At 46.3% G+C, this 27,783-nt stretch overlaps 1 protein-coding gene across 2 annotated transcripts; it reads right to left on the reverse strand.

Moving 5' to 3' along the window:
- Positions 1 to 26,905, reverse strand: LGI2 (leucine rich repeat LGI family member 2; the record flags this gene model as incomplete). 2 transcript variants are annotated; one of them, XM_079920483.1, is made up of 8 exons in its annotated part: positions 1 to 1,267; positions 9,248 to 9,412; positions 15,593 to 15,762; positions 16,444 to 16,515; positions 21,595 to 21,666; positions 23,644 to 23,715; positions 24,701 to 24,772; positions 26,694 to 26,905. In XM_079920483.1, the coding sequence occupies 8 exons, from the start codon at positions 26,888 to 26,890 to the stop codon at positions 450 to 452; spliced, it is 1,638 nt and encodes a 545-aa protein (XP_079776609.1). In that variant the 3' UTR covers positions 1 to 449. The 2 variants fall into 2 exon arrangements, with proteins under 2 accessions (XP_079776609.1, XP_079776608.1); XM_079920482.1 differs by lacking the exon at positions 9,248 to 9,412 and having other exon boundaries at positions 26,694 to 26,890.
- Positions 26,906 to 27,783: the final 878 nt, after the last annotated feature.

Below are 27,783 nucleotides of genomic sequence, written 5' to 3' on the forward strand. Positions count from 1 at the left end.
TCAGCAAATCTTTTCAGCTGACTTTGGCTTTAAGCGTTCTTACCCACTAGATTGCTAAAATGGAATGAGAAGGGCCCATAGTGTGTTTGGTCTTTTTTTGTTTTTATTTCATTGTAAGAGCTGTCCCATCTTATCCGATTTTCTCCTTCCTCATTAAAAAGAAAAAAAAGGCGCATTGTTTCCTTAGATGGTAAGACTTAACGTTGTACCGTTTTCTCAGTAATTACAGGCTTTCAGATGTGTTTTTAAGTGGGAGAATGGACATGTCATGCAGTTAGCCAATAAATGCAATCCCTGATTGAAATATGAGTTCTAAAAGTTTGAAAACTTCTAACTACTTCCCCAGTGCATTTGTAATTTCAGACCTGTGAACCTGGATTCTTTTTTCCCCTCGGTCCTCTCCCGTGACAGCTGAAGCTACACGTCTTTTAAATTCACCAATCACAGCTTCACAAACTTAAGTCAACAACTATGTGTTCAAAAATCTTTGTCTTCCCTTTGAAACTGGATGCAAAAAAGAAATCTCTCCTGTCAGTGGAGACGGCTGTGAAGGAACGAGGCGCCTGCACATAGATCTCTTTAAATTTTTTGAAGAGCTGCTTCTCTTTATCCCACTGGTATATCTGGGAGAACGTATAGTCACTCCCCAGGGCCAGGTAGTGATTCTCTTTAAAAGAAAAGGGCTGCAGGGTCATGGCCCCCCGGGATGGGAGAGCCTGGACCTCCACAAACTGCTTACTATTCCACCTCATGACCCTCGAGTCCCCGATGAAGCGGGTGAGGGAAAGGTAGAGGGCGTTCTGCATCCGGAAGCTCTTCACGGCCAGCACATCCTCCATGTTGGGGATGTCGCTGTGGGGGACAAACTTCTTAGAGCTTTTATTCCACTGGAGGATGATGGGGACCTGGGAGCGGCTGGAGAGGATCAGGTGTGATTTGCCGTCTATTTCAACAAACTCGGCGTCCGTGTCCCTGAACCACTCGTGCAGAGACTGGTACGAGTAGAATCCTTTGCTGTTCCATTTATACACGGTCGACAGACCGGCTTTGGAGCTGTCTGCGATGACAAAGAACGTCTCGTCCTCGATCTGAAACAGCTCGATGTCGTTGGGCTTGGAAATGCGAGAGACTTCTATGTCCTGGAATTTGACAAACTTGGTCCAGCTCTCGTCGTATCTGTAAATGTGGGAGCCGCCGAAGAGCTGGGCCACCACCACAAAGACCTGGTCGTCGATGAGGATGGCCTTACAGCCCACGATGGACTGACCTGCGCTCCAGAAGCGGGGAGATGGGGTTAGGGCAGCCACCGTGAGAAACACTCGTCCAGAGTCAGAGAAAGACAAATATTATATGATCCCACTTATATGTGGAATCTAAAAATAAAACAAGTGAACTTATTTATAAAACAGAAACAGACTCACAGACATAGAAAGTAAACTTATGGTTACCAAAGGGGAAAGGGGGTGGATAAATCAGGAGTATGGGGTTAACAGATACACACTACTACATATAAAACAGATAAACAACAAGGACGTAGTGCATGGCACAGGGAACTATATCCAATACCTTGTAATAATCTATAATGGAAAATAATCTGAAATATATATATACACACACACACACATATATATATAAAACGGAATCACTTTGCTGTACACCTGAAACTAACACAATATTGTAAATCAACTATAGTTCTTTTTTTTTTTAAAAAGAAATAACAACAAAAAAAAAGAAATAACAAAGAACAACGAACAGAGTAAATATTTATTTATGTAAATCTAAACTATATATAACAAAAATTTCTTTAGGTAAATTAACTGTATTGAATAATAATATATTAAACAATCAGAATATTTTTGCGTTTAATCAAGAGAATGAAAAGGATAAATCTTTATGTAAATCTAATTGGTACAAAACAATAATAAAATCTTTAGGTAAATAAAAAAAAAAATGCCCATCCACAGTGAAACTGGAACCCTTATGAACTGCTGGTGAGAAATATAACATGTTCAGCCACTGTGGGAAACAGTATGGCGATTCATCAGAAAATTTAACAAAGAATTCCCATATGATCCAGCAATTCCACTTCTGGGTCTGTACCCAAAGAACTGAAAGCAGGGTTTTGAAGAGATATGCGTACGCCGTGTTCATAGCAGCATTATTCACAATAGCCAAAAGGTGGAAACAACCCAAGTGTCCACTGATGGATGAATGGATAAACAAAATGTGGTTTATACACACAATGGATTATTGTTACACCTTAAAAAGGAAGGAAATTCCGACACATGCTGTGTCATGGATGAATGTTGAAGACATTATGTTAAGTGATATAAACAGTCACAAAAAGACACATAGCATATGATTCCACTCATATGAGGTACCTAGAGGTGTCAGATTCATAGAGATAGAAAGCAGAAGGGTGGTTGCCAGGGTCTGAGAGGAGGGGAGAATGGGGAATTACAGTTTAATGGGTACCGAGTTTCAGTTTTTCAAGATGAGAGAGCTCTGGGGATTGATGCATTTATTGAACCACCCACAAACACAGTTAAGACGGTCAATGTTATGTTATGTATATTTCCCCACAATTAAAACAAATAGTTTTAAAAGTACCTCCATCGAAATAGGTAAGTGTTGGTAACCTAGGCCTCTGGCATCTTTGGAGGCAGGTGTATAATTCAGGAAATTCACTAAGACGAATTGTCTGCATGCTATTCCCGACTCCACAGGGGAGAATGAGGCATTTAAACGGGTTTCTTCTCTTGGGGGGTAAAAAGCTAGGAGTCAGGACTTAGAGGCAGGAAAAAAAAAAATGTAATGAGAGCTCTTGAGGACGTTTGACCTTTTCTGATTTCTGAAGCTGAGTGGAGGCAGAACAGACCAGTGTTAAACCTTGTGACTCTAGACCACGCGGCCCAGCACCTCATAAGCTTTCTGACCCTGTGGCAGTTCCCTCAACTCCCTGTGCTCAGGCTCCTCCCCTACCAGATGAGACTAAGGATGCTGCCAGCCCTGACCTTACACAGCCGCTGTAAAGACTACCTGAGAAATTTCACGGTCAGGGTTTTTAGTACAGAGCTTGCACACACAGGAAGCGATCAATAACTAGTCGCTCTCATTATTGGATCATTGAGGCAATTGAGATCACGAGCCATGATCTGAATGATCTAGCTCAGGCGGCACCAAACCAGAACTTTGCAGGAAAAGGGGAACATTTTCAGTCGTGACTGCCCTGTCTGGGTCACCTCCCATCACCTTCTCCCTATCTGCACCCAGACCCCCTGCCCACACCGTTCCAGCCAGACAGCAATAAGACCACCCACATCTCAAAGAGTATTATTGGCTCACCATCGAGGTCATTCAATTAAAAGTTATTTCTTTCCCCTAATTTTCTAGGCAGTTTGGACCAAAGTGAATTTGGTCTGTAAATTACAAGGATAATTACCCAATTTCTGTCCTCAGTATTAACATTGGGGGCAGACGGTTGGTGGATTTTCAGGTGGTATTTACTTTTCTCTTCCACTGCTTTGGCTTTCCTGCAAGAATCTGGTCCCTTTCCTTTGTTTAAAACTAATTATTGCATTTTTTCTGAGTATAAAGGTTTTTAATGTTCATCAGAGCAAATTCTGAAAATAATAATAGGTAACACATAAAGGCACTATACTAAGCACTTTACATGCTTATTATATACTTAGCATACACTTAATTTTGTACCCCGTTTTATAAAGGCACAGAGAAGCTAAGTAACTTATACAAGCTCACACAGCTGCAATGTGATGGAGCCTGGGATCCAAATCCAGGTAGTCTGGCTCCAGTCTACACTCTACCACCAATGTAGCAAAAAGTACAAAGAAGAAAATCAAAATCACTTGAACTGCAAATGCTGAAATAACACTTAATATCTTGATATATTTCTTTAATTGCCAATCTCTGCACATATCCAAATGTGCCTTTTAAAAATAGATCTGGGCTTTTAGTGTACATGGATTTTTTATAATCTGCTTTTTTCCCTTGACCACTATGTTGTGAACATTTTCCCATGTTATTGCGTCTTCTACAACTGGATTTTTTAACACTACCTGGTATTCCATTGCATGGAGGCACCATATTTTATTTAATCCCCTACTGCTGGACATTGCACTTATTTCCAGTTTTTCATTATTGTAAGTAATAGGCTTCCCTGTAGAGAAATCTGTGTTTGAAAACCACCTGGCAGTGCTCTTCAATGGAGAGATTGCGGGGTAGACACTGTGCACATTGTTAAGGCTTCTGGGTTTCAACTACCAAACTGCTCCTCAGAAACTGCACTGATTCCCCCCTGACAGCACTAACTGAGGTGCATGGTCCTCCTGAGTCCCTGGCTACGGAGGTCCCTTCTACCCAGAAGCATCCTGCAGCTATCCTGGTCTCAGCCGAGGGGCCGTGTGAGAAAGAATTCCTTTCTTGGAGATGCTCCCTAAAGCATCCTCTTTCCAGGTGTAGCCTGTGGAGTTGTAGCTTATGGAGTTGTCAGCAGCAGCAGAAATCCTCGTGTGTGTGTGTGTGTGTGTGGGTGTGTGTGTGTGTGTGTGTGAATATGTGTTTTAATCTAGGAAGAGAGATGCTGCAACATACTTAGTGGGCAGAAATCAAAAGGCAAACAAAATGAACCAAAAGCAGGAGAGCTGAGAAGAGATGTAGAGAGAAAAAGGAGCAAAACCTGGCGGTGGCGGGGGGGCGGCTCATGACCCTGGGTCTCGCTCTCTCACTAGAGGATGGATGTCCCTTTTGCACAATGCCCAGCAGGGCCACAGAGCGGGAAGCATGTGTCCCTCTCATTCCTCGGAGCCCCAGACTTGCCGGCCATGGATGGAGAAAATCCTGCCCAGCTCTTGCTGACTCTGGGATCACCCTGGGATCAAACGAGATGATAAATGAGGCATGCACAGCCCCACGAGGAGAGAACGGTCCACGTTTACCTTGGTCTTGTTCGAGGCAAGTGGTTCTGGGGCTGTGCCCTTGCTCATCCATTTGTCATCTGCCCAGCCCGTGTGAGCTGCAGGGCCTTCCTTCACACCAGGCTGAATTCCAGCAAGCCACACTCTTTCCTCCACAGAGCGAGCAAGGCCCCTACTTCTGTAACCACCCTCTTTCCCAGCCTCCCTCAGGCCATGCTCTGCTGGCCCTGGCACTCCTATGCTTTTGAAAGTTGTGGAGACAATTTTATTGAAGTCAAAGAATTAGGGTCTATGGGAGAAGGAGGGCTGCTCCTATTTTTTTTTTTCACTATAAAATAGAGACAATAAGTACACATTATGAGGTTGTGTAGCTGATGAAAGAAACAGCTTATAAATCACTGAGTATGTAAATGTGAGTTGCCTTCCTCTAAGTGAAAAATTATGTGATGAGATTTGTGTTTAATGGAAATTCATGCAATAAGGGAGCAGAGAAGGCAGACTTCATTCCAATCCGGTCATCAAGAAATGCTTCCTGTAGGAGGCTGCATTTGAGCCTGGAAACCCAGGTGAAGGGAGAAACAAAAGAGAGGTGGTTGAATTGTAAGATGTGATCAGAAATCAATGTGACAGGAATTTGGCAATATGTATTCGGAAATGTGTGTTGGGACCCTGATGTACGAAATCTGTGTGCTTTCATGAATTAAGAAGAGTAAAATATCCAAACCTGGTGGATTTGCCTAGCGGTGGTAGCAAGGAATAATAATCAAATATCTATTTTTTATCCGCAACTGATATCCCAACACTTGTTGAGAACTTACTATACGCCAGGCCCCATGCTGAGTGTTATATAAGCTACCCAGTTAAATTCCCACGGGCCCAATACTATGATGATACCATTTTACAGATGGAATTCCCACTTTGCAGATGAAAGGGGCTCATGGAAATTAAAACTTGGCCAAGGTCACCAGCTAGAAAGATCTAGAGACAGATTTATGAAAAACCAGTGTGACGTTGGAGTCCATAAACTTAACGAACACAATTTTGTAGCTCACTTCTTGGGCTTGGCTGTGAAGAGGATCCCAGTGGGCTGCATGTCCAGCTGCCCACCTCTCAGAAGATTCAGACTTCAACATTCAGAGGCCAAGGGATCCCTGGAAACCAGTAAGCTCCAGCCCTGGCTCTGGCCACACCCACTCTGCTCTCACTGACCACTTCCTACCTGCAGCTCTGTGGCCTCCGCTGGGTCCAGGCCATTAACACTTGCCTGAATCCTTGCAATAGCCTCTCAACTACTTGCTCTGATCCCACTTTGGTCCCCTCCCCACACACGGACTACTCTCAGCCCAGCAGCTGGACACAACCCAGCATTCTGTAGCAGGCACCTGCATCTTCTATGCAGCCTGGCTGACCTCTGCACAAAGGCAAAAGTCCAAGTCCTTCATAGGACCTGCAAGGCCCCCACGATCAGCCCTCTTACCTCTCTGACTTCATCTCCTACAACTGCCCCTGGATCATTCTGTCCAAGCCAAACCAGCCACCTGCCTGTTCATCCAACAGGAAAAATACCCTCCTGCCTCTGGACTGCTGCACTCACTCTTCCCTGTCTGGAACGTTCTCCCCGCTGTTCCCACCCTCCATGTGCATCAAGTCCTCATGTCCCGCAAGTTTTATTCAAACACCTTCTTAATGAGGCCTCTCCCAGACACTCTATCTAAAATTTCAGTCCTCTCATGCCAACACTTCAAATCTTTCCTCCCTGCCACCTTTTCCCTTCTTAGCATGCTGCCATCTAATGTGTTGTACGTATTACAATTATTTGTCTTATTTGATTGTCTCTCTCTCTCCCATTATAACACAGCCTCCTTGAGGGTGGAGGTTTTCTTGTGACTTGTTCACTGCTACGGCCCCAGCACCTAGACTGGGCCTGGCTCAGAGTAAGCACTCAAGAAATCTTTGGGAACCAGTAAAAAAAATGAATGAATGACTTGATGAACCTAGGGGTGTGACCAGCTGCTGTATGTAGGAAGGGCAGGTGGAGGGCAATGCTGTCCCCTCCTACCAAGGTCAACCTGGGAGAAGGAAAGGGTGGGATGCAGCAGTGACAGGTCCCGGGCTCTGCCTTGGAAGTAACAGTGGAGTGATTCAACATGCCTGAGCCTACATCTCTTCTTTTGGAAAGGTAAGGAGGAAGCCAGCATTAAGAACTGCCTGCTTGGGACTTCCCTGGTGGTGCAGTGGTTAAGAATCTGCTTGCCAATGCAGGAGACATGGGTTCGAGCCCTGGTCTGGGAAGATCCCACATGCCGCAGAGCAATTAAACCCACGTGCCAAAACTACTGAGCCTGTTCTCTAGAGCCCATGCTCCACAACAAGAGAAGCCACCGCAATGAGAAGCCCATGCACAGCAACGAAGAGTAGCCCCAGCTCTCCGCAACTAGAGAAAGCCCACGCGCAGCAATGAAGGCTGAACGCAGCCTAAAATAAATAAATTAAAAAAAAAAAGAGAGAGAAAGAGGAAACACTTAAAAAAAAAGAAAGAACTGCCTTCTCTGTGCCTGGCACTCACCCAATTCTCACAACATCCATGGGAGGTACATCTCCTGCCCATTTCACCGATGAGAAAACAGAGGCTCAAAGGCCACAGCTACTTCCTAGCACATGGCAGAGTCAGGAGTAGAATCCATGTTCGTAGGTTTTCAAAACCTGAGCTCTTTATAGTTCATATGCCTCCTCTCTCTTGAAGAGAGGTCACTTGTCCTCTACCTGCGGGCAGGGAACCTGCAATAACACCTCAAACAGCTGTTATGAGCCCCAACGAGACTAACCCGAACCTGGCTCTCTGCAAGCCCACAACCAGCACCGGCAACAAGCACTGGCCTCAGAACTCCCTGCACGAGAGCACAGCTTCACTCTGCTCCCACCTCCTCGTGTGAGAGGGAGGAGAGAAGGCAGAGGGGCCTGCTCATTCAGCCCTCACCGACTTTCCAGGTCAGAGAAAAGATGGAAGCAAAAAACCATGCCGTGGTGAGTTCCTCTCTCACCTCGTTTCCTCTAACATGGACCGGCTTTAGGGTCCTGAGGCCTGGGCTCCCCTCCATAGGTTCACCTGCACTGCTCTGTGCTGAGTCTGCGCTCGGAGCGAGCGGGGCTGCTCCCAGGAATGTGGGCTCAGCACTGGGAGGCCAGATGGCATGTCGGAGCGTCAGGATCTACGTCTCATAGACCTCTCCGGGCTGCCAGATCAGCCTCATTAGCAGCTCTGCTCCCTGAGGGTGAACGATGCTCTCCCTGCATCCCCGCACCTGCTGCAAGGCCAGAACCTCCGTATCTGGAAATGCTACCTGGATACGCTTCTCTCCACCCCAGCAAGACGCTGCTCGAACCAGAGAAGGAATCACTGAAGGAAACCCTCACATGGGGCAAGAGTTAGGCCACGTGGTGCTGTCTGTAAAGTCAGTATTAGTATCAGATTGCACTTTGATAAATGAGAAGTCTTTGAAAGATTATTTTGACTTTATCCACTGATTTAAAAAGCAAGTAGACAGTCCATTTCTAGTAGCGCTAAGACACTGGGATTCAATCATGGCCCCAAATGAAGCTCTAAGTCTTATCCCAAAGGCTTGAATTAGGAAGCCACTTATGCTTATTTTGTATGTACTTATTAAAAGGAAGTAGTGATCACCAGAACTTCACAAGGGGGCAATAGAAACAGCTACAGTGTGTGTGTGTTCGTGAGTGTGTGCATATGTGTACGTGAGCACGTGTGTGTGTGCGTGTGCATTAGCATATTCGTTAAGAGCTTACAAAAATCAAAAAATTCACAAGGGGGCAATAGAAACAGCTACAGTGTGTGTGTGTTCGTGAGTGTGTGCATATGTGTACGTGAGCACGTGTGTGTGTGCGTGTGCATTAGCATATTCGTTAAGAGCTTACAAAAATCAAAAAATTCATTTAGCTGCTAAAACGCTCCTGCAGGCTGAGGCTGTCATAACTGCTCAAAATCAAGGGATTCTGGGAGTGACTTCTCACCATTTCAGGAAAATGCTTCCCACCACAGGCCCCCATCACCCTCTCCCTTTACAAAAGGATCACCAACAATAAACAGAATCACCACCTAAGGTTTCTGCTCTCACCAATAACTGACCACGTCCAGAAAAAGGTGGAGGGAAGAGGGTGGGCTGGAATGTGTTCCCAAAGCAAACCAAGCCCGAGAGCCAAGCTCCCTCTCGGGATAACAGAGAACATTTCTCCTCTCCCGGGCTTTAGGCCACGCTGAAGTGAGGGCAGTACATCCAGTCAAAGCCATAACACACCTGTAATATTGTCATAGCTCCGGAAATTCATTTCGATGTGGTCCCACTCCAGCACCATGCAGTTCTCCATGCTGGGCTGAGCGATGGCCACGTACACATCATTCTTGGAGTTGAACGTATCCACTGAAACCGACTGGTAGGGCAGAGTCTGATGAACAACAAAATCTGGGAAGGGGTGTTTAAAAAAAAGTCTCCGTGAGCTCTCCTGTGGGCATTATGGACCGCCATTCCCCTTCTATCCTTTCTCTCATCAGTTCCAAAGAGGACTGGGGAGGGGGGAGGGCGGGAGAGAAGCAACACACATCATGGCATGTTTCACTCTGGATGAGTCCAGAGAGTTCTGGCTTGTGCAGAAATAGCAGACTGAACGCACAGCTTCTAATACAGCTTCCTTGAGATAAATAGCTCACGAGTCTGGCTAGAGGATCTCAAAGTTTTAAACAAATTTGGTGAGACCTGGCTTTCAGAAAGACAGGACAGAAAGGATACTGCAGGGCAACATTCCTGAAACTATGGTGAAATTTACTCTATGAAGAAGGGCTGCTGTGGTCAAATTCCTTTGGGGAATGCTGTTCTTTTTAGCTCTCTCAGAATAGTCCAGGTAGTAAAGACAACTAAAAGTAAATTCCCCAAAGGGCACACCGCAGTTTTGGAAACCAAACCAAACTCTTTGACGAGGTCTTGGAGGTTGATAAAGCCCACTGTGCGGGGAAGTTAACCTAGGTGTGTTTACTGGATTGGTAGCAGTGCTAAGTACGGCTGTGCCTGGGATCTGGGTACTGCTCTGCAGCTCAGGGAGCAGTTACAGGAGATCTATTAGATTTTCCAGCAATATAGACGCCATCCTATTTAAGCACGCATTCTGCTCTTACACTTAGTGGCAAGTCGATACCCATCATCTGTGTCGCTCCCTGGGCTACGATGACTCACTCTGTGAAATCTTGGTACGGAATGTACAGTCTTACCAAGAAACAGGGTTAGCATGCCCTCGGATGCAAGAATGGTTAGTGTGTGCAGTAGCTAGAGAAACAATGGAGAAAGAAGTTTTTTTAAAAAAACAAAATACTAATAAAGTTTAAGTTATTTCTTTGGCCAGAGATCTTTCAGGGTGCACTGCTTCTTAGCAGGCTAAAAGTACCCAGGGTAAATTGAGGGTGGACGTCTGGCTTAGGAAAGTAGTTCCTATGAGAAAATCCTGGCTTTGCCCACCTCTTCCCCCACCCAGTCCTTATCCATGCCCACTGAAGTCCCATCTCCTCTTGCAAAGCTGCCCTGACCAGTCCAATCAGGGACCCTTCCTAACTTGCTGGACTCATAATCAGGCAATGTTGTTTACATATTATTATTTACTAGGATTTAGTCTCCAACATAGAGACATCAGGGTCAGATTTGAAGAAATGGGAGAGATCTTAGAGCCAGAAGCTGAAGCTCAGAGAGGGTGTATGCCCGGCCATGGACACACAGCCAGCGTGGTGTGTCTCCTGAACCAAGGGCTTCCGAAGGAAGGTCCTACACTTCTCAGAGCTCCAATGACACAAGCCCACAGCAGCCACTCAAGAAATAATTGACTCAGAAGCCTCATGAAAGATGTCAACTGAGGGCTTCCCTGGTGGCGCAGTGGTTGAGAGTCCGCCTGCCGATGCAGGGGACACGGGTTCGTGCCCCGGTCCAGGAAGATCCCACATGCCGCGGAGTGGCTGGGCCCGTGAGCCATGGCTGCTGAGCCTGCGCGTCCGGAGCCTGTGCTCCGCAACGGGAGAGGCCACAACAGCGAGAGGCCCATGTACCGCAAAAAAAAAAAAGAGAAAAAAGTCAACTGAGAAAGGCATTAAAAGGGCAGGTACCAGGTAGTGAGTACGGAAGGCCCGTGCAAAAGGACTAGAGGCAAGTAAGGGGGCAGAGCAGCTGAGCGAGTGTTAGGTGGGAAGCGTGGAGCCGGGGCCAGAAGAGCAGGTGCCCGTCAGCGGGCAGAAGGTAAAGCTGAGGAGTAAGGGCGGCGTGAGGCACTGGAAAGAGCGCTGTGCCTGGAGTCAGACCACCTGAAACCACTCCCTGTGTTTGAATCCCTGGGCTGCGTGCGCACCTCCCCTTACAATGCCTCGGTTTACTCATCTGCAGTATGCGGGCAATGATCCAGGCTCGATGGCAGGAACAGACTGGGTAATGTGATGGACATGCCAACCTCAGGCTCAGCACACGGTAGGCGACTGATAAATATGGAATTGAGATCCAAGCAAGGACAGTCCCCCTCCACTGTCCTGGTCACCACTGGGCCATCTCTTGGGGACAGTGTTCATTTTAACGGCATCTAAGATAAAATGCCGGAGCACTGACTCTGCCTTTTTGCTGAGTGACCTTAGGGAAGTTACCCAACCTCTCTCTGCCTCAGTTTCTTCATCATCTGTTGAATCCATACTCACGTAGAACAGTGCTTTGCACAAGGTGCGTGCTCGATACATGCTACCTTTTGGAGGGGCCCCTCTCGTTCTCAGTGGACAGGAGCTGCTGAGTAAATGCTTGCTGGCTTGGCGAGTGTGGGAGGGCCGGCCTCGCCCCTGACTGTGGTGGGAGAGGACGGGGCTGAATGAAGGATGCTTGCAGGTACAGGGAGAAGAGGGAGAAGCAAAGAGGAGGCTGCCTCTGCACCCGACAGCAAGAGGTGGCCGAGGGACAGTGGGGACAGTCGGCAAGAGTGGAGGAGGTACCCCCCGTTCTGGAACATTTTGGAAGAGCTGGGGCAGGTGAGATAGACTGGTTTCTACCCCGCCTGCACTTGCAGCTCCAGGAGCTCGGGCAAGAGCCTCAGGTTCCCCAGGAGTAAAATGAGGGCAACGGCTATTTCACAAGGTTGCTGTAGAGGCCGAATAGGAGAGTGAGGATTAAGTGTTAGCGCCCAGCCTGAGCTGCGGTGATCCCTCAGGAGTTCTACGTGCGTAACAGTGACAGTGTGAAGCTGCCTGCGTGAAGACTTAGGGAAGAGTCACCACGGATCCTAGTTCCCCCTCCTCTACCAAGTCCCCCAAAACACCAGCGTTGCTTGGTCAAAGACTAAAACCTGAAAAACCCCTGGTTCATTCCTGTGGGCCCTGGTGGCCCCAGTGTAGAAGTCGGAAAACGCTGCAAAAGGCTTCCGTGTTCACAGGCTGGTAAATGGGAAAAGGGAAATGGAAGCAGTCACGGTCTGCTTTCTTTCCTGGAGGTAGAAGAGGACTCAGAGAATACAGCTGCGTTCTTCTAATTACCACCAAGACGTCTATAACCTCCTCCAGCATCTCCGGTTGCCTTGCCTCATCCCAGTCTGCCCAAGGTTCCCAACACTCCTGATGCTTTATAACCCCCTCTGCTTGCGTTCAGAGCTTCCTGACTACACTCTGAATTCTCAGAAACACGAGCACTTGTGAGCTTAAAAATGCAGGCCGTTTAAAGTGCAGACCCAAAAGTTTCAGTTTTTTATTTTAAAAAAATTCCAGAATTTTAATTTTATTTTTAAAAAAATATAGAGAGCATTTTACAAATCTAGCCTTTCATGGTTCTATTTTCATTGATTTCCCCCAAACATTGGTTTCATAATATTTTCTATAGACTGGCTATCTGGCACAGCACAGACTGTTAAATCATTCGAGCTATAAAGCTAATTCTTAATAGGACACTCCTTCTCCCCCTTCGCCGCTCCTGTCCAAAAAAAAGGAGGAGAAGAGAAAGAAGGAAGAAGGGAAAAAACCGGTGAAACAATATGATTGATGAATGTGTGTTTGTGTGAATGGAGGAGAGGACTCGGGGAATTTAAACATCTTCCCCATCACCATCGTAAGTTATTTCTCACAAACGGCAAAAGCACATTCATTGTGGAAAGATCTCAAACAATCCACATGCTGATATGACATCAATTTACTGGTGTTAAAGTATTAATGGCCTTCTCTGCAAAAAGCACTTCCACTTCCATTCACATTGGATTAAGTTCATGATGTCAGTGGGACTCTTACAATTTAGGCCTTGCTCCCACTGGAATCAACAGATTTTTACATACCTATTTATAGCACTTGCAGAAAATAAATTATACATGATGCTGATCCTATTGGGAGAGAAACTGCACATTAATGCATTATTTCTCTCTGCATTTTCATCAGCCCTGAAATAGGGAAACTAACGGGACAATTAGGATGCAAAATTCACACCCTCTGAGGAATTTAGTGAATTATCCACCTAACATGGGGAATTATGAGTAGGTAACAGGGATTTTTGAGGTGGTTAAAAATAGACTTGAAGCAGAGGCTTATGGAGGGACTGATGACGCTGCAGAGCTGAAACCGGCCAGGGGTGGCTTTGTGGTGTTAATTACACCCCTGTGCTGAGGAACAGGATGGTAATGTACCCTCCTCTCCCTGGGAAGAACAAGGTGAGACATCTGCCGGAAGAATTTACTCCTTTGCTAAAACCCCGAGCTAAGAGGAAAACAGTGCACTCAGAAAATGTGCTTCTTCCCCAAACTCGAGTGAGGATGTAGTCATGGTACCATGAGTCTTAGACTTGACTTTCCAACTTCCATCCATCCTCACCTATCTCCTCCCTGGCCTTAAATAGAGCACCAGCGTGTGAGGCTTGATCTGAGCCAGAAGATAGGAACCCCCAAAACTCATACTTTATCGACCTAGTTCTTACAAGGCAGGGACTATATTTGGGGGGAGGGGGTCACAACTTGGTGGCACGATTTTTTCGTGATGGAAGACACCGTGGGTGAGAGCTCATCTGTTCATGAGCCTTAAAGGGATAAAACAGGAGCAAAGACAGAATCATCTTCTCCCTGTTTCCAGGCGGGGGTGGGGGGGCGGACTTCCTAAATTTTAGCAAAAAGCTTGTTAGCAAAGATAAATATGTCTAAGAGAATGCCCCCAAATGTGTTAAGGGGCTCATGCTGCCCCATAGATTCTGGGTTTAGGACAGATTCCTAGTTTCCAAGGCCCTCTATAGTCCAAGCCATTTCTCTCTGAGATTGGCAACGTTGTCACACACTAGGGCCGGGAGTGAAGAGAACAATGGAAAAGCTGCTCTCTTCAGCATGGGGTTTAGAGAACTCTCCAGAAAAATGAGAAGAGGCAGAGAGGCACCCCAGCGAGCTGGGGTTTCACATTTCATACGGCATGGCCTTGAATGCCACCTTTTGGTGCAAACGTCACTGACCGTGACCTCTGATAGACTGCACTGCTCTACAATACAATAAATAACCCCCCAGTGGCCTCAGCTGGCTAAAGGGCACCTGCCAATTACACAGCTGAATAAGTCCCTGTTCAGTGATGAAAGACAAGGGCATTTCCATAAGACTTCAGGTTTCCTCTCAGCAAAGAACAGAACTTGTCAGGTCCCTTATTTACAAAGATATCTAGAAGTAATTTTTACTTTTGAGTTTGTTTATTAGATCGGGGGATAGCAGTAGGACTAGCCTAAATGTGATATTTTGTTCTTAGAGTTTTTTTGTCTTTTGAGTTTCCATAACTATTCTCTGAGTTCTCTTTTCTGCTGCTCCTACTGACATGACTTGAGGCTTTGTAGATACCAACTTTCAGCCTAAGTGTTTATTTTTATAAGTCCGGTAAGCAGGTTTCAGACTGTGGACTGATCCACTCTCCTTTAAAATCTGGCTTTTAGAAGCTATAGAAACTCCATCTAAGCCTTTCATATGGAGATATTCTTGGGCTCTCTACAAGATATGACAGTTGAGGCAGTTAGTATTTTAGTTTTATCTTATAACCTGAAAACATATAAACTGAAACCCTGAGGCAGACTCAGGAAAACAAAATCAAACTTTCTTGACATTTTTTTCCTCAATGTGAATTTTTCCTTTTGATAACTACTTGTTAACTTATATTCCTACTTTGCCATTGATTAGATGCCTAGCTATCTCATTTTACATGGAACTACAAAAGCAATTTTAAAGTCTGGTATTTATTAGTTAAATGTCCTATAAATTTCATAGTATTCAATCAAGAGAACAGTGACTTAGGTCTCTGTACTGTCTTTATATGAAACCTAGACTGCTTTGAAAATGTTCTCATGCCAAATTCACCTTTGAGCTTAAAAAAAAAAAAAAACTTTAGACAAATTTGAATTTTGTAAAGAATCAAAAAGAATCAAAAGTAAAGCCAGTGCAGTTAACAAAAATCCTTCCAAACTGTTGAGATATTTTCCTTGCCACATCAAATCATTTCTTTGAGAATGCTTAAATTTCCCCTAAAATAATTTTGATAGAAAACTTTTACCCCCATGTTTCCCCACTCCCTGTTGACAGTCTAAAAGAAAAACAAAGGGTTATTCTAAATATCAGACTTGGATGATAGAGGTTCTGAATACCTGTAGTTGTGCATTCGTAGTCAAAGCTGGTCACGTCATTCAGCTTCTTTTCCTGATATTCTGGTGGACCGATACACAGGACATCAGAAACAGTGGAATTTGTCATCTTCAACCACAGATACAACCACTTGGCTTTGCAGTCACATTCAAACTTATTGCCCCTTAAATCTCTAAAAAACAAAACAAACACAGACACAGAGAAACAGACATGTCGGAAATATTTTGGCCCTAACATGAAACTCCAGAAATCCTGATATCCTGACATATTTAATAACTCCCCCAAATGGAATTTTTAAAAAATTTTGTATTTAATACATCCGATGTCTTTTACGTACCACTGACTTTATTTAACACTCTTCAGTGCCCATGATTTTAACCGTATAGCACGCAGCGAGTGCTCAGAGTTGACACAGCACCATTTTTCCAGATCCTCTTGAAACTGTCACCACGCCATGGTGGAAATGGGGGAGAGGTGACAGAAGAACACCACCCAGCACAGGTTCTCACAAGCAAAAACAGGACATTACAGGAAGATAGTTTTGACAAACACAATTGAAACTTTAAGATCTTGTTAAACTTTGCCCAGCAAGGAGTGACAAGCACTAGGAGACAACGCAGATGGATACGCTACTGCTCTCTGGGAGAAAGGAAGCCCCCGGACCCAGCACGCCAAATTACCATTGGCCTAATGCTACTAAGTATACGGCAAAGCTAACACAATACAAACTATATGCCGTTTCCCAGTATTTGCTACTTTGTCATAGATTTTTAGGTACAACATTAAAAAAATGCAGTATAGGGGGAGAGGGGATTTCAAGACAAGCAACATCAACTTAATTTTCATTACTTACAGTTCAATCAGAGAGTCTAAATCACTGAAGACATCCCTCGGGAGTGCTTTTATGTGATTATTGGCCAAAGAACTAGAAAAAAAAAGTCACATTTTAATGTGGTTATTATCTTCATGTCCTATCCCTCTGAAGTCCCTTAAATAAAGCAAGTGACTTAAAACAGAGTTCTAAACCTCTTTAGCAAAAGGTAGTTCAATTTCTGGCTTTGGTCATTGATACTGAGATAAAGAAATGAGTTTAGTTATACAAAGATAACATTATAGATGCTGGAGCATACAACGTCCGTTGTTTGTTTTGTTTTTAAAACAAGCACTGATTAAGCTCTTGATACACGTTAATCATCCTCAGATGGCATCTCACGTTTCGCAGAATAAAAGTCAAAGTCCCTTTGATGGCACCCAAGGCCCTCCATTGTCTAGTTACCTCCGTTCCCACTTACCTGTGGGACTGAGTCTCTGAGGATTCAGATCACCCACACCGGCTCCTTTGCTATTGCTCACACAGGCTAGTCACACTCCCAGCTCAAGTTCTCTGAACTCGGTGTTCATCTGCCTGACGCTCTCGCCCTAGGTGTGGTTCATCCATCGCCTCCTTTAGGTCTGTCCTCCACTTTCACCACCTTCCCTGATCTCTACACAACTCCCTTCCATGCCCTGTTGATCTCCACTGCACTACTGTCACTTAGCATACAATATATATTAATTATCCATCTATTTGTTTACTGACTCTGCATTCTCCCTATACATAAGCAACACGAGGACAGAGATTTTTGTCTGTCCATATCTGTATCCCTTTCATCTAGAACAGTGCCTGGCACATAGTGGGTACTCAGTAAAGTCTTTCTGAATGGATGACTTAAGCACTAAAATGAGAATGATAAAAAGATAGATGTACAGTCTTATCCTAAGAAGTTCCCTCATGGGGCATCTAAGTGAATTTTATTACTTGTGACTATTAAAAAATAGTATCTACTTTATGTAAATACTCTTTTACATAAAGAATCTCAGCTCTAACACTAATGATAATAGAAAATCTCAGTGAACCACAATGTTTAGGGAATGACTGATTGTGATCAATTTCATTTTCTCATTAATTAAGGTTGACCAGAAACCATATTTTGTATTTTTGCTCTTAGTGTTGGAGATCTTTCTAACATGTCCTAATCTACCCCCCATCTCCAGGAAGCAGACTTGAACAAACATCATCAATGCTTTCCCTGATGATTCAGGATTATGCAGTGCCCTGTCATCATCCTGCTGAAGACGAATGTACATGGTGCTGGGCTGCTAACGTAGAAAGATGAGAGGTGTTGAAATGACGTACATCAAGTCTGATTTCTCCCAGGCGTCATGCCCTAATGTGAGTCAGCCAAACAACTGATGCTGACTTTTGTTTTCTTTTATACATTTGAGTATACAAACAGCAAAACATATAAATGATGATCCCCATGTAGGTAATTCAGCACCAACCGCTTTAAAAATATATATGAAATTAATCTTTTGTAGCATCATAATGACCCATCCCAGAAGTAGGAACGAAAGGGTGCTCCTCCTCAGAATCAACTAGGGTAGAAAGTTTGTGCCCATTTTAAATCCAAACATTCTTGCTGAGTGAGAGCAACGGAATACAGGGAGACCTATAGTTTCTAAATTATGTCTTTTCCCATCCAGTTAACCACGAATGGATTAACATACAATTTCATGTATTATTTTACCTTCCTTTCCTAAATGATTTATTGGTACAATTTTAAACATGTTGGAAAACAGGCCGAACAGATTGAAATCGTAACTACAGACTGTAGATTATAGACTACAGACTGTAATCAGACTGAACGTTCTCTAGAAGTTGTTTCTTGAAATTTAAAAAGGAGACAGTTTTGATTTTTTTTTCTGGCTGCTAGTCACTTTTTCTGGAAAGTAAAGTACAATATTTTTAGCTAATTAAAGGTTACTAGTTTAGCTAAACATTTTTAGTGAATTGAAACGCATTGGATTGAAGTGCTAAGCATATACGGAATGGTCAAGGCCAAAAGAAAAAAAGCTGAATGTTTAGTAACTGTTCCAAGTGTTCAATTTAGATTTCGGAAAGCTGAATGATTTAGATGGACTGCCTGCCCCTACCCCGCCCAGACTCCGCGCATAACATCTCACTTTCCACTTCATTTTGTGTACAAGTTCATGGTACTTCATTTCTAAAACTACTTAACAGCAACTGGTCCCTTGGGCTTTGTGGGACCGCTGGAAAACAAATGTCCTAGATTTTAGTTACAGATTGGCACTGCTCCTTCAATGCTCTGAAACCTGATCTACGTTTCTTTACCTATGGATGTGAGTCTGCAGGTGTTGGAAAAGTTCATAAAGGTAAAAAAGCAGATACTTAAAACAAGCAACTTCCAGATAGTTACTTCCTTAAGCACAGGAGTGAACTTTAGAGAGCTGATGTGTTCTCCTTGCTTAGAAGTTTACAAAAAGAAGGGGATGGGGTGGGCTGGGAGGATCAGTTCATTCTTTCAACAGTGTATTAAATGTTTTTATTACTACCTACATCTCCAGCCCAGAGGAGTCAACTTTAAAAGTCATAAGACTTGCCCTGCAGTAGAGCACATATGGAAAACCCAGCTTAGTAACTCATTGGTCAGTCAGTGAATCAGAAAGAATGTCCTGCTGGCTTAGCCCTGTGTGAGACCCTGGGGGAAGAGCAGAGCTAATGGAAGATCAGCAGGGGCCCTGCCCTCAGGGAGCTTTCAACACAGCTGGGGAGATGAAACTAACATCCGTGAAACGGCACCAACCAATATGGCCAGTGTCTACAGCAAAGTGCCGGTTGTGTGGAATCAGCTAGGAGGGCTGCAAGAGGTGTGGAGGGGAGATCAGGAATCCAAGGAAAAGACAGAACTTAATCTGGGCTGTGAAGGAAAAGGTGGATTCCAGGAGATCATGGGCAGGAGAAACCGTATCCTGGGCAAGGGAAAGGATGTAAGGGAAAGGCCCAGTAATGGGGTGAATTGGGTGTGCACAGGGGCGCCCTGAGAGCCCAGTGTTGTGGGCACATTCAGGGAAATGAGCTGGAGAGCTGGGGGGAGGCGGGCCCCATAGGCTTGACTGTGGGATGGGAACACACACTGGATGGGCTTACATCTCCTCTAATGCATCAGATGCGCTCTGGACCCAAACAAAGGACTCCTTTGTTCCCTCTGTGTGTGCCCCCTGCATGTCACACAGACAAGGAGGTGCCTCTTGCACACATATGGGTGATACACAGCATATGGTTGTACGTGCAAATGTGCAAGCATATACACACAGTTATGTGCACACGTGAATAGAAGTCCATGTACCCAAGGGCCCACATGCACAAAGATATGCAAATACATATGCACAATACCTGCATATTTACATCTGTTTTCAGACCAAGGCCCCAGAGCCAACTGGTCCGATGAAAGTTGACATCTGGGCGAACTCAACCAGTCACACGGGCTTTACTTTAGGCGTATAATCTGCCCAGAGCCTTTGCTCAAAAACAAAGCCCTTCATTCCTGACTTCTGGGAACTGGATTTGTCTTGCCACAGCTGTTCTTCTCCAGACCCCCACAGTTGTCTTCCTAGCAGACCCTGTCTAGCCACCCAAACTGCCAAGGCTACTCAGCAGCCCCTGGAAAAAACCGAGGCTTCTTCATTAGCGGAGGGAGGGAATGATGCTATTGTTGTGAACGATGACGATGATGATGATAACAACGCCAACCAGACCTTGAACATTTACCGTGGATAATGGGCCGGATGATTTGCAAGCAAGCACTAACCCACTACGTGCGGCAATCTTATGAGGTCTGTATAACCATCCCCATTTTTAAGGATGAGAAAAGTGAGGCTCGGAAAAGGCTAAGTAATACTAACAAATGGTGGCCTTGAGATTTGCACTCGAGTCTATTGTGACTCAAAGCCCATTGTCTTCGCCCCTACAAGAACGTGGGGATTTGGCATCTAGGTTGAATCTGAAAAAACAATCAAGACTTTTATAGGAAAGAAAACATGGAGGAATGATGCCAATAAGAGTCTGATGTTGTCCAGGATCGGCTGTGCTGCTCCAGATGTTTAGAGACTCCCATTTCCACTCCCTCATCTCCTTACTCTACAAGCTGTAACTTAGGCAGGACTTCCGATCGGTAGCATTCCAGAATCAAGTGCTTACTGAGCCTCCTGACAGACACCTTTGCCTCTATCAGGGTCTGATGGGAATGATTATCTCCTTAGATGTTGTATCGGTTTCGGTTACACACCCTGGAGGTATTGCCACCCTGCCTAATACCCCTACTCAAAGCCCTCTAACTTCCCCAATTGTCTTTTTACCACAGATAAGCTGACTATGGAGACGGGATATGTTATCCGACGTTATCCTACTCCAACACAAAGTTTCTAGCGTGCAAACGGTTAATAAATTGCTCCTGCCAAGACAATGACGATGTTCGCATTTTCATAAGCACAGGCACTATTCTTCCAGTTTTCTAAATTTGCTAAGTGTGTGTGCTTGCTTTATTTGATATGCCAATTCAAATCAATTTAATTTTTTCCTCCAGAAAGCTATTAAAGAACCCAGAGAGCTTAGCTTAAACCACAGATTAATCCAACATAAAAAAAAGAAAAGCTATTTGCATCCAAATTAAAGGAACCACAAAAACGTCTCTATTCTACTTCACCCTAATGTTGATCCTCCATTCAACATTCTTCAATGAGTCAGGTAAGCCTCAGTTCCCAAATCTGTACAATGGGGACTCACAGATTATGGTGAAATATAAAGAAGAGAAGGCTTAGTGAGCACTCAGCCCAGGGCCTGGCACAGAGTAGGTGTATGATACATGTTCCATTCCTTCCCACCTCGTCCCTCACTCCCAGCTCAGAGCGCTCCTGTCACATGCAGTCATATGGACCATAACGGCAATTCGGAAGGACGGAGAAGATAAGAAAGCCGAGTGTGTGAGTGATCACAATGGGCTGGTGTCTGATCGACAATACAGAAACTGCTCGGGCAATCTGGCAATGAGTTTCCTTCAGAAGCTATCACAATATGTAGAAAACAGTCAAGAAAGAGAGAGGCACTGGGAAGTGACCCTCACTCCACACATTAAATAGGGCTTACAACACTTTTCACAGGACTTACAGGTGAGTCAGGTCACGAAGGCCACGGAAGGCGTTTCTTGAAATGGTTTCTATTTTGTTCCCTTCAATGAACCTAAGGAGAACAGCCATATAATTAAACTGAATTTTCTCTGCTTAATATCTTGAAAAAACGATACTGGGATGCTTTCAGAATGAAATCTAAAAGCATTTATAAATTTCAGAAATTCATCTCCAAAGGCTCGGTCAGCTAGACCAGATTCCAAGTGGGAGCTGGGTGTGTGTGCAAGAGTGCCACCACACAAGCGTGCTTTGCACTCCTTCCAGAAGCAGCCTGGAAGTCTTCAAAGTCAGGATTGGCAGCATGGGTAAAAACATCTTGGGCGGGAAAGGAGAAGAAAGCCCTACACAAAGGCAAGATATTCTCAAATTCCGCAAGACTGGAACACTTCCAGACATCTTCCCCCCTCCAACCTTCTTACATTTCACAGTGCCTGGCTATAATACTTCTGTTAACATCATTGCCCCTTGAGGGGAGCCCATTGTTTTGCCTCTTCATATTAAAGTCTTTGCCCAGGGAGAATTCCATTAAGCTTGGCTTCCGGCAAGCTTGAGTTCATCATGTCCTACACAGTGTCATCTCTGAACAAGTGGGTGACAAGGCAAGGATATTCTCAAGATCTCTAGGCTACTTGGAAATAGAAAGTATAAGGAAGTTGAGCATGGGCCACACTTCTTTCTCTGTGCTAAGATGTCTTAGGGCTTGCACACAGGACCTTGCAGTAATAACTCCAGCCACGCTTTAAAATGGGAAATACATGAAGTGAATGCACTAGGACTATTCCCTAGGGCCACAGAGAACTAAATTTTCGTTTACGGCATCACATTTCTTCAAATGTAAGAAAGTCTCTGATGAGATGGTCCAAGGGAGACTTTGCAACATGATGTTTTTCGTTAGTGAAACAGTTCTTGATTCGTAGACTGAGAATGATCCGGTGCCTGTTTTTTTTTTTTTCTTTTTTAAATCGGGGTCTATTCAGTAATAGACTTCAGTATAAGCTGAGAAGCGAACTTCCTCCTCACAGTAACCTTGACAGGAAGATGTACTGCTTGAAAGAGAGAATGGATAGTTCTTTGTTCACCGCCTCCATCGGCTGTTGATGTGCTCTGATAGAACCTAGTTGGCCTAGCACTTCAGCCTGACCACTCTTCCCAGGTTACATAGACTATCAAGTATTATGAGAGTACCCGTATTATGTATCCTCTGAAGAAAGACTTTCTCCAGAGACATCTTTCCTGAGGATAGGAAATCAGCAGAGAGCTTTCTTAGACCCAGGATGTACTTAGAATTCCAACATCTACCTGTTAACCTCAGATAAGAAAGCAGAGACACGGATTTAAAAAATGCCCCTGAATGCTAGGTAAGGAAATCCCATCTGATAGCAGGATTAATATTATTACAAAGTGACAGAAGACAAGGGTGGAAGAACTTAAGGGGAAAAGAGATGACCTGAAAGTGTGAAGAGGCAGAAATCAGAGCCAGGCATTGCTGCGGGGGGAAAATGCACAACTGAAAAGGGAAAAATAACCTTTATTTTAAAGGAGAAAAAACAAAATTAGACCCTCAGCTGCAGCTCACAGGAGACACTGCAAACGGGATATAGGACAGGTAAACTAAAAACGTGAAGCTGTATCCCCAAACAGGGAGACTTTCTTAAAAGTATGTAACCCTCAGAATCCTTCAGCTTCATTTCTGGCTGATCAGCAAATCCATGTCTAGCTTTGAGAGGTAAAAATATCCAATATAATTTCCAATTGTGCTTATGACATGACAAATTAAATGTCAGCAGAGAATGAGTGAATATCTTTCCTTCTTTGTTTCCTTTCCCCCTCTTTGGCTCCAACCTCCTCCTGTCTCAGCATGTTTATACACAAGTAAACTATAAAAGGTCAGCGCTGAAAACAGAATGGGGTTTTCTGAATCTTCTCCACCCTTAAGCTCTCTAAGAGATGCTGTCCCAGCTTGGAAAGCAATACAGCCATTTCACTGACATACCAAACGCTCAGCAAATAGACAAAGCACAAAACTTACAGGTATTCAAGATGAAACAGTCCAGCAAAAGCATCATCCCGGATGACTGTGAATGAGTTAGAATTCAGCAATCTGAAAAGAAGAGACATTAGGTTTCAATGCAGAAGTGTAAAATTTGAGTCACAGAGTGAAGCCATTTCTGTTTCTTTTGTTATGTTCTGATCCGTGGGCAAACACGGGCTCTTCTCAGTGTAAAACTGGCCCATTCGGTGTGCAACCTGACTCAGACACTGATGGACAATGGCAAGTGGATTCTCTTTGGCCAGATTTTCTGGTCACCCCCATTATTTCACCTTTCTTCCCTACGGGTCTCAGTAAATATGACCTGAGAGCTCCTATTTCCATAATAACATTTAGAGGTTAAAAATGGAGGTTCTCTTTTAAAGTGAGGTGTTTGGGAAATGGTACGTTTAGGTGAAATTCAGGTCATAATTCAATGTAATCATGTCCCCAGTTGCTGGATATGGGCGATGGCATCTACAGTAAAGTCCTTGACAGGAATAAAGATGCAGATGTAGAGAATGGACTTGAGGACACGGGGAGGGGAAAGGGTAAGCTGGGAAGAAGTGAGAGAGTGGCATTGACATATATACACTACCCAATGAAAAATAGATGGCTAGTGGGAAACAGCGAATAGCACAGGGAGATCAGCTTGGTGCTTTGTGTCCACCTAGAGGGGTGAGATAGGGAGGGTAGGAGGGAGACGCAAGAGGGAGGGGATATGGGGATATATGTATACATAGAGCTGATTCATTTTGTTATAAAGCAGAAACTAACACAACAATGTAAAGCAATTATACGCCAATAAAGATGTTAAAATAAATAAATAAATAAAGCCCTTGAGGAAAACATGTGCTGAAAGAAGGAAAGGACACTGCACACTGGGGACTCAGCTCAGTGGGGACACAACAGGGCAAGTAAACACTAAGAGCCAGCCACAGTTTACTTGTGGAGCTTGGGTATCTTGGGAAGGACTGATACCCAAGAGACAGAGACGGCTCTTCCCAGGACCGCACCTCCAGGACCGCCATTTCCAGAGAGGACTTCCCATACTCACAGCAGCTGCAGGGAAGGCAGATGAGAAAACATTCGGTCCTTGATTTCCGAGAACGTTCCATTTACCAGGCTCCTACGGGCAAGAGAGGAACAAAACAAGGACTAGGTTGCTTTGAGGAAGTGCCGGGCAAGATGGACGAGAAGCCTTATCCTCTACCTGTGCTTTAAACTCCTCCACTCAGGAATGAGGCTTCAAATGGTTGGCCAGGGTCTTCTCAGGAGTAAGAACAAGATGAGTCCAGCCATTTTCCAATGAACTGGATCAATAGGAAAACTGGACTGAATAACAGAAACCGTTACAATCAGTCTAGCTCCTTGCATAGACATCATCTCAGCCGGTTTACATCAATAACCCCTCACTTCCTTTTCTTAACTACAGGAGGCCCTAGCTGAAGATGGATAATTCCTTCACCTCTGCCCATGATTGTTTGTGTAGACACAGCATTAGTGTTGGCCGACGAAACTCAAGGGTAGGATTAAGTGTTCCCCTTGGGAGCACATCTCTGAAAGTCGCTCAGAGCACTTCTGATTAAATGCACCGTGAGAGCCTTGGGAAACAACCCAGAGACACCTGAACTTGAATGTGTGGTGGGAGGCCACGCCATCTGCCAGAGTTAACGGCCAATCAGAACAAGGAACCTGACTATTTTAGCCACCAGGGCCCCTATCCTTTCTGGCCGCAGTAGGACCTCAATACATCATTTCAGAATTATTTCAGTTAATATGCAGATCCGTTAAGCAGCTGCTGGTCTAAGGGATTTAACCAGGGGAATTCTCATTTCTGGAATGCTCCATGTCACCCGACTTAGCAATATTAGGCGTCAAACAGGCCCTCTGTTTCTGCTCAGCCAGACTGTCCTGACTGCCTATAAATGCAAACAGGAAGCCCTTCACTCCTGGGTCCAGGCCCCAGCGCCTTGCCTGGGGTGGAGACGTGGAAGTGGAGCACAAGAGCAAGTGAGAGCAACCCCCTGCTGCCCCATGGGAATCCCTGCCTCTACGATGGAGTGGGCATCACCCAGCACCTTGGCCTGGATGTGGGAGTCATTTCAGCAGGAAACATTTCCCGGCAGTGAAGATATTGCCCAGTAGCCCCTTCCCCAGCCATTATGAGAGCTGGCCATGTGGTTTGAGTGGCTGTGTGAGGCCAGGCTGAAAGCCCCTGAGCAGGTGGACCAATAATGGGAAGCCCTTTCCTGTCCGTTCCTCCAGCACTGAATAAGCAGCCAGCACAACACGCGGTGAGGAGGGGGGCAAGAAGCCCTTATGAGCTCAGGGCAAGGAGTCCGGCTGACTCCCAGCACTTGCCCTCTGGGCTGGATGCCCACATTCCCCAATGCTCCGCCAGGTCCTCTGTGCTTCCCTCTTCCGGGCCACATGCGGCGGCATCTCCACTTCTAGAGGTGACATGCCTTCTCCCAGGTACTGCCCCACCTGCAGTGTGGACAGGTCCAGAGGAGGGCACCGTGTAAACCACAGCCCCAGACCTCAGGAGGGACGGTGAGGCCTCATTCCTCTGCAAGCGCTCCAGTCATGCTCGGCTGCATACACAAGCCCCCCACACAACCTTCCCACCCCCAACACACATCCTCTCAAACTTTAATGCACCTCAGAATCACCTGGGGAGGCCAAACGCAGACTCCAAGGCTCCGCTCTCGGACCCTGCATCATTCGGTGCGGGCCCCGGAATCTGCATTGGCACAAGCCCCCCCAGGTGGATCTGATGCAGGTGGCCCGCGGGCCAGACTTTGAGAAACACTGCCCCAGGGACTTGTCTGGCTTCCCAGACTCTGGATCTCGGGTTCCCCTCATACTCCCCGGGGCCCGAGACTCCAACCCACGTCCCACCGCGCGCCCCAACCCAAACGCAAAGGAAGGGGCCGGGAAGTGGGGTCAGGGTCGCGCTGTCCCGGCGCCAGAGGCAACTCCCGGGCGACGGCAGGCGCCGGGTGGGGCAGGACGGGGCAGGGGCTGCCGGGGTCCCACTCACTCACAGGGAGCTGATGTCGCCCGGCACGATCCTGGGCACCCAGGAGGAGCCCACGCAGATGATGGACTCCTTGGTACAGCTGCAAGTGGCGGGGCAGCGCGCCAGCCGCCTCACCTGCGCGCTCGGCGGGATCAGGCACGCGGCTCCCAGCAGCAAGAGCAGCCGTCCCGGCGCCCCGCCGCCGCCCCGCCGCAGCGCCATGCCGCGTCCCCGGTCCCCGCCCCGGCCGCGAACCCCGCTGCCGCGCCGCGCGCTCGGACTCCGCGCCGCTGCAGACGCGGGCGCCGCTCGCTGCTTCGCCGCCGCCGCCGCCGCCGCCGCCGCTGGCTAGGACTAGGGCGCCGCGGGTGTGGGAGGCCGAGCCGCAGCCGAGCAGCATGCTGGCCGTCACCCCCACTCGGCGCCCCCCCACCAGCGCCCGGGCCTCGCCCGCGCCCGCCTGACATCAGCACCCGAGCCCGCAGCCAGCTCTGGCCAATGAATAATGCGGGGCGGGCGCCCGCCCGCGGGGGAGGGGGCCTCGCGCCGCCCCCCGCCGCGCCCCGCCGGCCCCTCCCGGCCCCTTCCCAGGAGCTGCGGAGAGAGGAGAAAGTTGGGTGACCTTAGGGGAGGAGCCGGCCTGGACGGAGACCCTCTGTGGACCTGGCCGAGCGGTTGGGGATCAGAAGCCCGCAGTCCCTCCACCGGCTCGAAATAATTTGGGGGAGACACTGGGCTCCTTTTAGCCGGGCCAAAACGTGAGAGGCTGGCGGCGGAAAGAGTAGAGCCTGGGGAACTGGCTTGATGACTGGGAAGGGAGACTTTGTCCCGGGTCTTTGAAGAGTACGGAATTTTGAGCAGCCTTTATTAATGTTTAAAAGACGTGAATGCTGCCATTGAGTTCAGCGGGCATGGCTTTGCTTGTCTTTTGGGATGCGCGATGGGGCTGGCTCCCTGCCCACAGCGCCCTGGGCTCACTGAAGCCGGCCCCCTTTCCCTCCTGAAGGCATGTAGGCAAGCAAAGCTGCTACGGCAGTGCGCGCCCGGCTGCTCTGGGGCCTGCCGCCTGCTTGCCGCAGAGCTCAAACGCCCGTACCAGTTCTCCCTCCCTCGGC

The sequence above is a fragment of the Stenella coeruleoalba genome (assembly GCF_951394435.1).
Source record: "Stenella coeruleoalba genome assembly, chromosome: 4".
NCBI classification, from domain to species: domain Eukaryota; kingdom Metazoa; phylum Chordata; class Mammalia; order Artiodactyla; family Delphinidae; genus Stenella; species Stenella coeruleoalba.